The sequence below is a fragment of the Pelodiscus sinensis genome, chromosome 16 (assembly GCF_052426305.1).
Source record: "Pelodiscus sinensis isolate ZL-2025 chromosome 16, ASM5242630v1, whole genome shotgun sequence".
NCBI lineage: Eukaryota > Metazoa > Chordata > Testudines > Trionychidae > Pelodiscus > Pelodiscus sinensis.
In genome coordinates, this window is record NC_143067.1 from 25,752,615 (window position 1) to 25,768,402 (window position 15,788).

The 15,788-nt window shown below is 48.3% G+C and overlaps 1 protein-coding gene across 9 annotated transcripts in view; it reads right to left on the reverse strand.

Annotated features, from left to right (window-relative positions):
• SH3TC2 (SH3 domain and tetratricopeptide repeats 2) overlaps window positions 1-15,539 on the reverse strand; it is a 35,965-nt gene extending 20,426 nt beyond the window's left edge. The window contains exons 1-5 of one of the 9 annotated variants that reach the window (XM_075900244.2): window positions 15,170-15,539; window positions 14,337-14,487; window positions 12,983-13,109; window positions 1,522-1,644; window positions 3-107 (exon numbers count right to left, since the gene is read on the reverse strand). In XM_075900244.2, the coding sequence (XP_075756359.2) occupies window positions 3-107; window positions 1,522-1,531 (115 nt within the window). In that variant the 5' untranslated portion in view covers window positions 1,532-1,644; window positions 12,983-13,109; window positions 14,337-14,487; window positions 15,170-15,539. Of the gene's footprint in view, window positions 1-2; window positions 108-1,521; window positions 1,645-2,851; window positions 3,855-6,633; window positions 7,087-12,982; window positions 13,466-14,336; window positions 14,488-15,169 lie in introns of those variants that run through there. The other 8 variants (XM_089769525.1, XM_006138117.5, XM_075900241.2 and 5 more) reach the window with 8 other exon arrangements.
• Between the last annotated feature and the right edge of the window lie 249 nt (window positions 15,540-15,788).

Genomic DNA, 15,788 nt, shown 5'->3' on the forward strand with positions numbered 1-15,788 from the left:
ACCAGTTGGAAATCTCTCCCCTACAGCCAATGATACAGATTCGGTCTCCAGAGCCCCCTCTGCTAACTGTACAGACTGATCTCCTGGATCCAGCTGCCTGGAGTTACCTAACAGGACATGGAGACAGAAAGGTGGTTGCCAGTTTTCATAGAGGAGATACCATCTATTCTACCTTCCACCAGCTCTTAAACCAAAGTTACTGTACACAATCAAGCTACCTCTCTCTATCACCCTGACTCACGAATGAAAGAGAGCGAGATTAGTGGGACTGTTGTTTTCTAAAGGCCGTCACCACAGTATATCCCTTAATGACTGTCTGGTTTTGCCCCAGGACAGGGGTAGCACTGAGTTGTGGTGTATTTCTCTTCCTGCTTTTGCTTCAGACCCATAGCATGCTGATCCAGGCAGTAATAAGACCCCATAAATTAAAAGTCACATCTTGGGAGATCCTGTAGTAATTCTTCTTTCTTCTTCAGTGTAGGAGGCTCAGTAATTTACATAACTTCTTACTTATAGACTCATAGACTTTAAGGTCAGAAGGGACCATTATGATCATCTAGTCTGACCTCCTGCACAATGGAGGCCACAGAATCTCACCCATCTTACTCATCATTTTACCAGTCAAAATGAGATTTTCTTAATTGCTGGCTCAGGCCAGTATCTGAAAATCAAGCTGCATTCTTTCTGCTTCACACATCATCAACCATTGCCATAAAGATTCTGGAATCGGAACTTTAGTTGGCAATTACATTAATGACGCCTGAAGTGCATTAACCTCCAGCTTGCTCTTCCACAGCTGTATTGGCTCTGCAGGGATAACAGGATTAAAACCCAGCTTTTGGCAGTAAGCAGATATGACTTGTAAGATGTACGTGCACCAAGAGATAGGAGAATGGAACAGTGCAGCTGCTTTTGTAAGTCACTTTTCTGACCATAACTATTCTTTAATGTTCTTTTTGTTCAGTCAGCTTTGCCAGTTGTAAAATAAACTGCCATTTGCACATGGAATTATAAACCATATTTATAGTTAGCAGTAGAAAAGACAGCCCCCTGCTGCTCATTTTAGTGAGCTCTGCTTACACACAGAAGCCCTTAACTAAATGTTAATATTTAATTTTACATCTGAAGGACATCAAAGCAATTTACAAAAGAGTGTAAGGAGTAATTTCCCCCATTTTACATATGGGGAAACTGAGGCACGAGTGCAGGGATTTTCCCAATGCCAGGAAGTGAGTCAGTGGCAGTGCCTGAAATAGACTGTAAGTCTCCTGACTCCTATGTATTGCCCTAGCCACTAAACCACTACCTCAAAGATTAGTATTCATTTAACAAGTCCCTCCCCCATATCAATTTTTAATTTCCTCTCCCAATATTTAATGCTAATATTGCTGTTATAACAGGGGGACCCTTATCTCCAACCCCAAGTGGCCAGTAGCCCTGCAGGAGGCTGATTGGCACCAACACTGAAGTGTCTATCTGGCTGACCCAGTGGGCTGCTCCCCTTTTCCAGGGTTCAGGTACCTGATGCCATGGTCTCCACCGGGTCTCCACATTTTTCTGGAGGCGCAGCTGTGTAGTTCTGCAGATTGGACCAAGAGGCCAGAAGGCCAGCTGGAGTGGGAGAACAGGAATCCGGCTCTTCACCTGAAGAATACATGGTGCAGATGGAGCAGATCAGACACAGAGGAGAGTATTCTTGGCCATGGGACCCGGAGTGGCTCAGCAAGAATAACAATGACAGAGCTTCCAGAGTGTTGCATCCACTCACTCTGCTGCCATCATGGGTTTGCCAAAAAGCCCTGGTAGGGCATCACTGGGGACATGAGTCTGTCTCAGGCAGTCTCAACAGTGGAGCAATGATGAATGGGCAACAGGCTTGCCTTCAGCAGCCCTCATTTGTTCAGTGTTTATTTTTGTTCCTGCTGCCTGGGAAAGGGAACTAGGAGCACTCTGATGTGAACTGAAACTGGTTGTTGGGTTTCATGGCAATTCCCGATAGTGACTCATTTGCCTCTCTCTGCTGAGCTGATCTTTTGTAACTTCTAACAGCAGGTCTTCTCGGTGAATCTCAACCCCAGGCTGAACACCTCCTCCAGCAACAGGTACAGGGGACCAACAGGCCAAGTTCATCACTCAGCTACCATGGTGCAAATTCACAGGGACTCTGCAGAAGTGGACTTGCTCCAGATTTATGCCAGATGACCTGAAATCAGAATCTAGCCCTCCTCTCTTTCCAGGATAGAGCAAACCCAGGGAGTCAGAAAAGTTACAGATGGGGGGAAACTATCCATTCTAGATCTAGTCTTCATGCCACCGCAGGACTCTTCATGCCACCACAAGACTCTTCCCTATAACACGTTAGCTCTGTCAGAATGGGTGACCAGGCCTGACAATACCAAGACGAAGGAGCCTGCCATGAGCATTCAAAGGCAAACATCATCAGATGATACTATCTGCAAGCCCTGCTATTGCTCCCAGGAGCCATTGGGCAGGAGACAGAAGTGTAAGCAGAGAATTGTTGGTTTCCCAGGGGGATCTGGAAGAAAGCTCCACAGAAGCTAACTGAATGATTCCTTCCTTCCTCTCCATGATGAGACAGCTGGTTTCTACAGAATGTCTCACTGCACATCAGAAGCAGGAGTCACTGGCAAACCAGTGGTAAGGGAAGGAAAGAAATAACAGCAGCTGTCCCTGTGCACAGTCTGACGGAGCCAGACCTGAACAGCAGGGCCTTTCCCAGCGAGTCTGGCAGAGCTGTGAGATATAAGGCTAAAGGACTCACCACAGCCCAGCATTGTACGGGAGCTAAGTTACGACAATGCAGGGGCTGATATCCCTACAGACAACATACCTGTGCACCATAGTGAAAGATCCCATTGCAAAGGGGCACCAAAGCAGCAGCCCATGTGTCCACCATCCCACCCAGGTCCTAGGCCGGCAGGTCGTCCCTTCTCACGGCTGTGGGGTGAATCCAGTCCTACCCAGCCTTGTAATGGCGCTCTGTCCCCCTGCAACAGGGACTCAGACTCTCAAAACACAATGCATCTTTTGATGGCTGCTGTGCATCTGCGAGGCGGGGGGTGGGACTGGGCCCGTCTCCCAGGCTGATGTGGCTGCCCACAGTCAGCTCAGTGATTCCAGTGGGTTCCTTTCTCTCTCTGCCTTTGCAGAGCATATCTTGAATGCCCTGCAGTACATTCCTGGCATTCCAAGCTTCAGCAAGTGGTAGTGGAAATCCACATGTTGACTTTGGTTGGGGTTCTCCGGGAAGCCATCTGAACCACCCTCTTCCCTGTCCTGCCTCAACTCCGACACACACCCTCTCTGACCTGAAATTGAACTCCCCTCCATCCCTGCCTCCAAAAGCCAACCCTGCATCTGTTTGTTTCACAAGCACCTCTCACCTATAGTAACATTATTGTGATTTCTCTAGCCCCCTCCATCCAGGGATCGCTCTGCAACCTTTGACGAATTAAGCCTCACAACTGCAGTGTAGATTAGGAATGTATTATTCTTCCCGTTCCCCATATGTGGAGACTGAGGCCCAAAGAGGGAAATTATTTGCCATAGATCCCACAGATTATGGCAAAACCAGGCACTAAACCCTTAGTGCCCAGTCCTTTATTCCTGGCACAAAACTATCTTTCAGATGCACTATAAATGCAAATACAACCTAATTGCCCAGGGAGAGGTTTTGACTCAGGAAGAGCAAAACATTGGCTTAAAAAGTCTTTTCCCATCGCCAGGTACATAGTACCAAATGTCACTGAAAGCTCCATGACAAGTAGGAATAAGAGATCCTCCGGAAAAGGGCTTTATTCCGGAGGATCGCGCCAGTCTAGACGCTTTTTTCCGGCTTTTCCCCAAGCCGGAAAAAAAGCGGTGGACATGTTTATTTAAATCCCCCACGGATTTCCCTATTCTGACTTACCTGCTTTGCATGACTATTCTGTTTTATGGGGCCAGTGTAGACGTAGCCACTGTGTATAGCGCACCCTTCCTGCTGTGTTGGGGTACGTCTATACAGCAGAGTTATTTCAGAATAATAGCCATTATTCTGAAATAACAATGCGGGAGTCTACACAGCAATTCCATTATTTCAAAATAAATTTGATATAATGGATGGCTTATTCTGACTTCTGTAAACCTCATTCCACGAGCAATAACACCTATTCTAAAATAGCTATTTTGGAATAGCAGTAGTGTGGATGCTCCACTGCTGCTATTTCTAAATAGCTTCTCCCCAGGGCCATTCCATGTAATTTCTCCCCAATGCCTCCTGGGGCTCTAAATCAAGATAGCATGTCCACTTTAGGGAAGCTTACCTCAGATTAATTTTGAGGCTTCCCTGTAGTGTAGACGTGCTATTTCAAAATAAGTGATTTCAGAGTATTTCTTCCAGAGTAGCTTATTTCAAAATAAGCATGCAGTGTAGGGTGCAGCCAAAGGGAACAATGGGCCAAAGAGAGTATTCAAGGGACAAGTTCTTATTTAGAAAGCGTTTCCTCAACTTAGAACATGACTAAGCCAGGCCAGACAGTGACTTGTCCTCTCCCCAAGAAGTGTGGGACATGATAGAGTGATGGACATAGCACAGTGTGCTCCTCCCGGGCCATGACTGAGCCTCTTAGGGACTGCAATAATATAAATAAGAAATAATACTAATGACTGGGGTGGAAAGAGGCAGTGTGGTTCAGCCTGGTGCATTGAAGTATGCATGCAGTGTCTATATCCTATAAGGAATTGCTCCCTGGTCAAGCTAGTACTGCTGCCTTGGGTATCAATCCATTTAAACCAGTGATCCTCCAGTGCAGACTGCTCCCAACTAGAATTGGTCCAACAAGTTCCAGCGAAACAGCATAGCCATTGAAATGTGCTGATTCAGCAAAACTGAACTGCCCGTGTGGAACGAGTTTGCTCTTGATGAAGTTCAGACGGGAGGGACTCCAAGCCTTCTGCCAGTTCACCCATCCAGCTCCATGGCAGCACACCAGGAAGGCTGCTGTGGACGCCAGGCTTTCAGGGGCAGCCTGCCAGGTAATCTGCCTGAGAGTCAGAGACTCCATGGTGCAAGGCCCCAGGACTGGCCACTATTAAGATCTACTCAAAGCCAGGGACCCCAGGGCTTCTGATGTCTGTGGGGCCAAGAGGGGAGCCAATTCAAGGCCTTTTGGAGAATTTCAACATTTTGGGTTTTATTTCTGTTCTATCTATTCTGAACTATCAGACCCCTCATGCCATTCTCTTTCTCTTCCCAGTTCTACTCCTGTTCTCCACTAGTGCCTGGACTGTGCCTAGCCCCTCTTAGGCCTGACCCCACACTCTGACCAACTTCTTGTAATGATTCCCCTTCTTTGCAGCCCTTCAGACATGCTGCAACTTCCTCTTCCTGGCCTTGCTTTGTATAGAACAAACAAGTCCCCTTTCTCTAGTCTCTCTGCAAAGCTGTGCAGCTGAGGGGAGTGGACAGAAAGTGGGCTAGAAAGAAACCATGCTAGTTTCCTTAGTCCTGCCCCATTGGTGCCTTCAGACCAAAGGAGCATGTTCCTGGCTATAAGAAAAGGCTGGAAATAGGCTCAAGTCACACAGAGTTTAGCTTCAGATTTTGAAAACTCCAAAATTAGGGGGTATTTGGCCTCCCAGTATAAAGATCCAGGAATCAGTGGCAAAATTCAAATCCAGGTGTGAATTTCAGCTGTCCCTATAAAAGCAGGGAGTTGGGGTGGGGGAAGATTTCAGATGGGAAATCCACACACCTCCCCACCAGACAGGGGCTGCTGTACTGGGAACACATTTTGATGAGCCCTGCCCCCATTCCTGTTCTCTCCTTGAGCTCTGGGTGCCAAGCATTTACAAATCTGGCTTTGAGCTCCTCTGAAAACCCTTATCTGAGGGACTAAGCAAACAGTTTCGCACACAGACACAGTCCCTGGTTTGGAGCGCCACTGGTTTAAGGAGCCTTATCTGGGTTAGGTGAACAGCCAGCCCTGTGAAAAGCAAGAGGGGGTCCCTATCACAAACCCTCCAGCACAGCTGGCACTAGATGGGCCCTGCTTGGCAGTCTCTGTAAGGAAGTCAGGTTCTCAGTGAACCCCTGAGACTCACTTCCCAGCCCTCTCTTAGGACTAGATCCTCCAAGTGTTGGGTCACTGAGGCACACAAAGGCATAGGGTGGGGAGGCTGCCCCACATTTGCCCATTGCCCATGCTTTGCCCATACATGTTATTACGGTGGTAATAACACCGCAGACTTTGGTCTCCAGGGCTGACAGTCACAACACCTTCCACCAACACTAAATTCACTTCAGTAAAACCTGAAAGCCTGCCAGCTTTGTTCTGTGTTTCCCTGCTCATTAGACCTCTGAGTCCCCTAAAAAAACCAAATTAGTCTCTTCTGCTCAGGCTCTTATGCCAAGGTACCTGAGCATCTAACTCATTTGGGACAGAAAATCCCTCAGCTTCTCCGCCAGGCTGTAAGTGACTCTTTCCTACCCACAGGGCTGCTAAAAATGCCTACAAACTCTGCCTCCCACTTATGTTTACTCATAGGTGATCAAGAGGTACAGCAGCAGGACAGGCAGACTGTCACAGAAGGCAAATGCAACTGCCAAGCAGAGCAAGCAACTGTACTGACCTGATTACTCATCGGCACAAGTTCACTCTACTCCGCAGCATTCTCTCTAGGTGGCTCTGTAGGTCAGGTCCGTGCAGAAGTGCCCCAGGGAGACTTTGTGGGCACCCTTGTGCCTGAGGAGAGCTGCACATCCAGCCTACGCAAGTCAGGGAGAGCGTGTTTGTGCTTAGGAGCCAGGCACGCAGGCACAACACAGCCACTCCCTCGCTCAAGGAAAAGAATTTCTTGTGAGAGCAGCTTATCTTCCAGGGGACCTCTGTTTCCCAGCAGTGCGGCTGAATGCTGAGGTCAATGAGTTACCCAGGAGCTGTGCTGTAAACAACCCAGGGCCTGTGGATTCCTGGCTCACAGGAGGGAAGTGCCAAGGCTACCTCGGAGCTAGGTTTCCAGCAAGTAAATCCACAAGGGCCATGAAAACAGGTTGGGGCTGTTTTGAGCCAGATTAATTGGTCCAGGCTGGAGGGACAAGCAGATGTCTGTCTTGTTCTTGAGCCCTTGTTTTTGACTAAACTAGTTATTCCGGCTTGGCTACCTGCCCTGCTCTCCCGCCTCCCCGTGCCTCTGACTCCCCTCTGTGCCCCTGAGGTTGAGAAGCTTTAATGCTGATTAAAAATCAACATGGAGTGGAAAAGCTCTGCTATGGCATCAGGTCCTAAAGCAGTGGCCATTTTGATGTGGGGGAGAGAGGTGAGGAAATTGAGACAACCCCAGGTGAGATGGCTTGGACTTCAAGGGAATGAGGAGAGACTCAGCCCCACTTCAGAGAGCTACCATGAGGACAGGGGAGAGGACTCTCACGCAGGGGCATGACAATGTGGGGGGGTTCTCATAGTCTAGGGGTGCATCTAGACTGGCAAGATTTTGCGCAAAAACTTGCCAGCTGTCTACACTGGCCGCTTGAATTTGCTCAAGAGCACTGACTTTGTAATGTACAAATCAGTGCTTCTTGCACAAATAATTTCCCGCTCCCACTTGGGAAAAAGCCCTCTTGCACAAGAATACTTGTGCAAGAGGGCCAGTGTAAACAGGGAAGAACTGTTTTGCGCAAAAAAGCCCTGATGGCTAAAATGGCGATCAGAGCTTTCTTGCGCAAAATTGCGTCTAGACTGGTCATAGATGCTTTTGCGCAAAAGCACTTTTTGTGCAAAAGCATCCGTGCCAATCTAGACACGCTTTTGCGGAAATACTTTTAACAGAAAAACTTTTCCATTAAAAGTATTTCCGCAAAATCATGCCAGTCTAGATGCAGCCTAGAGGTTTTATGCACAGCTCTATAAGAAGGTGTTCTGGGCAGGGGCGGATATAGGGCAGGGCGAACGGGGCGGCCCGTGTTTAAAAAAGCCCCGCGCATGCGCTGTGGCGCCACCACGCATGTGCATGGCGTCACGGCGCATGCGCCGAGGCAAAGGGGAGGCCCTGCGGAGTTATGCTGCCCGGAGCCCCGCAAAACAGTCATCTGGTTCTGGGTGTGGTTCTTGGTTCTGCTACTGACTTGTGTGTAGGTGACCGACCAGCTGTCCCATATTCCATTGATTTGTCCCTTAGAGGAACCACCTGTCCCTTATTTTAAGTGTTGTCTCTTGACCATCTTAAATATTAAATTGAAGCTCATGATAATTGCATCACATACTTGTGTGCAGCAGAAATGTACAGGAGAGAAGATTACATGCTATGCAAATGGAGTTACTGTAAATCACCCTTCAAAAAACCCTGTTGTCCTTATCATTCATGCAGTCTTCCCTTATTTCCAACCCATAAGCGTGGCTGCCCTATTGCAGAGTGACTGTAGAAAGCATAGTCCTTCACTGCCCTCAGCTTCCTCACAAAATGGGGGTAAGGAGAGTCTGTCAGTGCTAGCAAGGCACCAAGCTCCTCTGGTGGAAGGGCTAGTTACTACTTTTATAGGACAGAAGGCTGCATGGGCTGACCCAGCCATTTCCTTTATATCCTGGCATTCCAAATCATTTTGACATAGTGCCAGAGGGAAGAAAAAACCTGGCTTCCCAGAGCTCACCTCCATCCTGCAACTTCTGACACACTGCAAGCAGCAAACAAGCTGTAGCATGTCAGGGGTTGGGGAGGACCTGCTTTTTGAATGCACCAAGTGTTAAGAAGACGAAGGGTCAAGTCTTGTTTACTGGGTGCACCTAGGAAGGAAGAAGCCTGTGGGATGGTGGGCAGCAAAGGGGAGAGCCTGTCTCTTGCCTGGGCAGTGACAGCAGGGAGGGAGGGAGGGAGAAGCTGGTGGCATGAGTTTGACTGGGCAGGATAGGAGGGGCTCCCTGAAACAGCAGGCAGCAATGCTTGATCACTGAGCCTGGGTTTGCACATAACATTGAGACTGGCCTATTTCCATTCCTTGGGAGGTTGAAAAATTCACACCCTTGAGAGTGTTAAGTTAAGCCAACCAGACCCCAGTGTGATGGCAGCTGGGTGATGAAAGTATTCTTCCCTCCATGTAGCTGTTGCCTCTCAGGCAAGTGGATTCTTTGCACCAACGGAACCTCCCTTCCCCCCCGTCTGTGGAGGTAGGTGGGCAACTCTGCACAATAGTGCTAGAGCAGCATAGCTGCAGCTGTGCCACACCAGCGCCTGGAAATGGAGCCAGCCAGCCCAGCCTTTACAGGCTCCCCTTTTCGTTCATGCCCTACCTGTGTAGCTCAGCATCAAGAGCCTTCTCCTAATCCCTGTGTGCAGTTCTTAACCTCCTTCATTCTGCATGAACTGCCCTCAGCTGGAGCCGTCTGTTGTACAGTGCTACTCAGTCAGTCCAACAACTAAAAGGTTGTGCCGTGGGACTAAGCTGCACTCCCTGGCTATGTCTAGACTGGCATGATTTTCCGGAAATGCTTTTAACGGAAAAGTTTTCCGTTAAAAGCATTTTCAGAAAAGAGCATCTAGATTGGCACAGATGCTTTTCCGCAAAAGCACTTTTTGCGGAAAAGCGTCCGTGCCAATCTAGACGCGCTTTTCCGCAAAAAAGCCCCGATCGCCATTTTCACAATCGGGGCTTTTTTGCGCAAAACAAATCTCAGCTGTCTACACTGGCCCTTATGCGCAAAAGTTTTGTGCAAAAGGACTTTTGCCTGAATGGGAGCAGCATAGTGTTTCCGCAAGAAGCACTGATTTCAGACAGTAGGAAGTCAGTGCTTTTGAGGAAATTCAAGCGGCTAGTGTAGACAGCTGGCAAGTTTTTCTGGAAAAGCGGCTGATTTTCCAGAAAAACTGGGCAGTCTAGACACAGCCCCTGTGTCTAATCTTCCCACGTGCTGAACCTAGCCTTCCCCAAGCAGCTCCCTCAATCTGCACCTTGGAAAACTAGGCCACATGGGTCTGCTGTGTTTCTATTGGCCACAAACAGCTTAGTACACTCAGATACATTGTTGCAACAAATGGTATCACTGCAGCTGTGTTTAAATTGATTAGTCCAGAGACAAAGCCCTGCAGGAGTGTGGCTGAGAACATTTGTGGCTGGAGCACTGACTGAGAGTGGCTGAGGCTGCTGCTTTGATCTCTACTGCTCTCTGGGGAAACGTGTATTTGGTTATTAATTACTTAATGTGATTGTAGTCACTTGTATTTAACACTGAGTGCTCCTGGTGCTGCGAACACAAAGAGACAGTCACTGCCAAAAAGAGTTTCCGGACTCAGGGACAAAAGTGAAGGCCACAGATAAGCAGTGGGAAGAAGGAAGTGAGAGCAAGTCCCTCTGAGCTGCGATAACGATAACGAGCTGTGAGGATTAGGTCTACACACTACCTAGAGCTTCCGAGGGCGGACTTCTGCTTTTTACATTCAGTTCTGCTGTTTCTAAGCAAACATGCCATTGCTCTTTGAACCGTGGTAGAGCCGTGAGGGCCCCATGTGTAAAAGAGAGTCCCTGGTCCAAGATCATACAGACTAGGCGCAAGACGGGGGGCGGGAATGGAAGAAGAGCGAAGTGGGAGAAATAAGAGCATGTTTTCACAACAGTTAGCAAGCTATCCAGGGTGCTTCTGAGGTGAGGATCACTGTGGTACCTGAGCACCATTGGTCCCTTGGCTGTTTTATATCTCAGGATAACTCAGTTCAGAGTCATGTGTAACCATGGAGTGGAAATAACATAGGCATCACCCCTAGGCGATAAGGCAGTATCACTTATGTGCCATCCCTTGGCTGTATAGGGCTCCAGGATATACGGAGAACAGATTCTCAGCCCCCAATCTAAGGGTTGGCTTTGCTCTGGAAAACTGATATAGGGGAATCCCCAGGAGGCCTAAAATAGGGGTGGCCTGTTCTAGGACAAATTTGCCCAGCTCTTTCCCTTACTCCTATGGGCTGCAAGAACATCTTGCACTGCAGCAGTTTGCAGGTTATGGAATGGTCCTTAGGAGGAGACTTTACTAAGGAAAGTGCAGAGGAAAGCAGACACCAGCTCCAGGTTTAGGGGGACGTAAAGCCACCTTGTTTCTATCAACCACAAGTCCTGCGCCAAGCACAGCTCACCAGACCCAAGAATATGGCTCACAAAGTCCTGATGTCATCATACTCAGTGCAACACCGCTACCTGCTGCCTTTCTTCCTGACTGGCCTCCGACACTGCTACAATGAAGAGTGTGAAAGGGCTGCTAGCACCTCTGTGGCAGCAAGAGGTACATTTCCCCATGGTTCCTGCAGGAGAACCAGGCAGGACTCCTCAGAGAACATAGTGACATTCAGGAATTGGTTGAAACAAAAGACAGGACTATGCAGCACTTTTACACTCTTCATTATAGTGTTGTAAAGCAGGCTTTTTCTGTCCACGGCCTTCGCGTATAGCCCATCCTGCCACACAAGGCCCCTCACACAAAACCCAGATACTCAGAGGAGCATGGGAAGCACAATGCAGTTTTTGTGAATGGAATTTGACCTTATAGGCATCCTGGAACTCAAAGGCACCAAGAAAATAGGGAGGTAAGCATAACTAGATAACGCCTAGCTGAATTTACAGATAAGCCTCATTTGACCGTAGCTTGACCGGTCTTAGGGGCAAGGGGAAAAAGTAAACATAAGGTAATAAAACACAATTGTCTTACACTAACTATGCCCCATCTGGTCCTGTCCACGAGGGGATCACGCATACATCACAAAAATTCCTATAGGGCAGTATTGTTATACTACCTCATCACTAGCCTATCAGGCCCTGCCAAATGCAGACCCTAGCATGGCATCAGACACCGAATTTTTGTATAAAAGACCCTCTACCCCTTTGTTCGACGGAGGTGCCATGTATTGAGGGCACGTGTCTTTTTTTTGCCCGGCTAAAGGATTGATCACCCTGAAGCTGCCTCCCCACCCTTCGAGTCAAATATAGGGGTGCACGAGTCCTGAGCATGCTCCGAGTTCTAGTGTGTCTGTGTGTCATTATCATTGCTGGATTTGTAAGTATTGCTTAAATGTATTAGTTATTGGTTTAATTAATAGTTAGATTGTGTTAATTTCACTGTGTAATTCTGTAAAGCGTATCTAAGTTCTGTTAACCACACTGTGTAAATTGTATAATTTTGTGTTGTGTAGTAGTGTTGTATTTAAGTTTATAAGTGTTAGAAATAGAAGTCCAGGAGTTGTTAAGTTGTAAAAGTAAATTTATGACTCACTCCACCAGCTGCCCTAAAATAACCATAGAGGGGCTAGCTTTGGACAAAGTTTTTATTATCATTATATTGGCTTTGTTTTTGTATTTTTCGTTAAGCAAATTAGAGATAGTAATTTAATATAAGTGAATTGTAATCAAAGAATTGTAATTAGTTAAGTATAATTGTGCCCAAGCTTTTCTACGCTGCAAAAGTATTAAGCAATTGCTAGTTTAAAAAAAAACCATTTGATAATTGTTAGTTTTGATAAAAAAATCATTCCACTTAATAAAAATAATTTGTTTCATCATCATCCAGTAGTTTTCACTGGGTAGTCAGCTAAACCCTTGAGGCTCCCATCACATCACCGAACCAAGGTGTAACATATAGCAGTGTCAGAGGCCAGTCAGGAAGAAAGGCAGCAAGTAGAGGTGTTGCACTGAGTGTGATGACATCAGGACTTCATGAGCCATATTCTTGGGTCTGGTGGGCTGTGCCTGGCGCAGGACTGGGGGTTGATGGAAACAAGATGGCTGTTTTTGTTCTGTCTTTTGTTTCAGCTAGACCAGACTAACATGGCTACATCTCTATTACTATTCAGGAATTGGGTGAGAGTGCATAAGAGCACATTGCATTCTGCAGAGATTTCCAACCCGCCCATGGAGAGTTCAGTCCCTGACACGGTGCTGGCTCCTCTTCATGTGACAGCTCTACATGTCACAAGGACAGAGAAGTGAGAGGTTAAGTCTCCCCATCACCTGTGCTGATTATGGCCAGTCCAGTTCAGAGGATGTGAAAGGAGCTGGCAGGCTGTGTCCAGTCCCTGCGAGGAAGCAGCAGTCTTGTCGCAAAACCCATCACCACAAGTAGCCTCCTGCAGTCAGTCTGTGCAAAAAGGTCAAAACATCGGTGCACGAAATATGGGGGCAAGAGGTGCTGCAGCATCCCCTAGTTTTAGCCCAGGATCCACTGCCAGACCCACACCCAAGAGGGTCCCAGTACCGAGAGTCCCGGCTGCCAACCCTGCATCCCAGGCAACACCCTCTATGTCCCAACTGCCGCATAGCCCAGTGCCTGGGTCCCGGCTGGGCTTCAGGGTCCTGGCTGATGGCTCCTGGGCTTCACTCCTGGCTCTTTGCCGGTCCCCAGCTGAGAGGGGGCAGGAGAAGAGGGCTGGCTTTCAGCACCCTCACTGGTAAAAGAGAGAATGGGTCAGGAAGTGTGATCTGCTTTCTCTCCCTTAAAGGAGAACTCTCTAGAGCAGGTGGAGGTACAGAAGACACTTTGGCTGTGACACTGCAGAGGTGGCTGTAGGTTCCAGTCCTGGCGATACGGAACCTTACCTGAGTGTGACACTCACTGTAACAATAGTAACAAGAAACCACCTGAGAGAGAGGCTCAGAGCACAGTTGGGCTACGTTCCTAAGCAAGTGGTGATTCCACGCTGGTCCCCTGGGGGACACAAATTCTCAAATTTGGCTCTGTGGGCCTGGCAGTGTGCCAAGAGTGGGCTGGGGACATCTGCTGGCTCTCCTTGTTTACAGAGAAAAGATGGAAGGGGATTGAAATGATGAACAAAAGAAAGCAGAGAGGTTCAGTGATGCTTTTTTCAAAAATGACCAGACACTCCTCACTTTAAAGGCAGCTAAAATACCCAGATGCTTTCTCATCATGTGAGTAAATGCTGTGGTAGCCACGGGGCTGCTCAGAATGATGAGAGAGTAGAGATGTGATCTGTGTGATGATGAATGGCTAGTGAGATGGGAGGTGGGGCTGCGCGAGGATGACTGGCAGGGGTCCGTGTGGTCACAATGGGAAGGGAGGTGATGCCCATGGATGCTGAGTGTCAGAGTGTGTGTTCTGTGAAGCATTGTTTGCCTTAAGAGGGGGTCCTGCCTAAAGGCAACAGCTGAAAATGCCTCTGCTGTAAGAAACAGGAGCCGGAATTCGTGTAGCTTCTTGTAAGGGTAGCTTTTGTGAAAGAATTGGTGGCTGTTTGTGGCAAGAGGGCTGGGAATTTCTGAGTGATTCAGCTCCTGGGTTAGTGAAAGTGCATCGCATACATAGGAACCTGTGAAAAAAAATCTGAAAATTGGTTCCCCCTTCACTTACCAGCCACAGCGTGTGTTTTGCTCTCTGCTCCCTAGCGTAGGTGGATTCCTGCAGGCAGGCCACGCACTCCAATGTTACAGGCCCAACTGGGTTTTGTTTCCTTGCTCTCCAATCCCAGCCAAGGGCTTCTGGGCACCCTGTTGATCACTGCCTGAAAGCACAGCCGTGCCCCAAATAAGAGGTAAGGGAACATTAGAGACCACAGGCAAGGCAGTGAAGAGGAGCTCCTACTACATGGAGGGAGGAAAGGGCTGGCTGGCTGATTACAATGAACCAGGCTGAAGGGTAACTAGAATCTTCTTGCTGCAGAAACCTTGACGGGAACTCTGATAAGGGACATCAACAAGCCTCATTAAACTAGTCTGCTAAACCTTCAGCTCAGCCCCACTGCCCAGATCCACTGGCAGGCAATCAAAAGCACCATTGTTACACAGTCTGCACAACAACAAAAAACCAGTTCCCTTTCCTTCTCTGGAATGTCAGCGGAGCCTGTTCGCTGCAGTATCACAGCCCCACACCCCACACTTGGCCACTGTTATCTGCAAAACTAATAAACAACCTCAGAAGAACCTTTGACTGCAGCTCCCAGTTTTGCTAGGTACAAACCAAGACATTAATGAGTTTGCAGCACAGCCCCTCTTGGTGTAACTTCTCCTGGATTCAGGTGGCTGAGCTAAGGGGCTTTACTGGACATCCTTTACATTTCCCCTTAAAGTACCCTGGTACCACCGAATTGTCAGCGCCAGTGACTGAAGCCCTGCGAGTGCCAGGGAAGGTACAGCTTGGGCAGAGGCAGGTAGGGCTGCCCATTGCTGGTATGTCTGAATTCTCACCTGCCTCCACAGCTGCGAGGGGAGTTGTTATCCCAACAGGCCTGTTCAGCTGAGGCTGCCAACACAGCGGCAGTTGTGGGGAAGGATTCACTGAGGTGGCTGTTTGTTTCCTGTAAACTGGACACAAATCACATAGCCATAGTCCCTCAAAAAGCAGGGTATAGTGCAAGGGACACCGTGAAGGTTCATGCTAGTAGCCCAGATGTAATTTCACATGTGCAGCCTGAGAGCAGCACTAGCTAGGCAGGCAGCCTGCCAGATGGCTGAATGGTCTGAACACAGGCTGGGTTCCAGGCACTCTTGAGTTCTGACTCTGCATTCCACTGTGGCCTCATACAACTTACTTTGCACCCTCCTGTAGTTTCCTCAGCTGCGGAACAGAGATGACAACAGTCCCCAGCCTCCCGGATGTGGGGTGGGGTTGAAGAGTCATTTGTTATATTTGTAAAGCTGTTCCGGGATGAAAAACTCCAAGCGCAAATGTTACTCTGTCCTCTGCGGTGTTAACAGCTACAGCCAGTAGATGGCAGCAGCCACTGCGCCAGAAACATCTCTGGGCTCAGGAGCGCCCAAACCAGGGTAACGCTTGGGTACACACACCTCTTATGCTGTGGCCCCA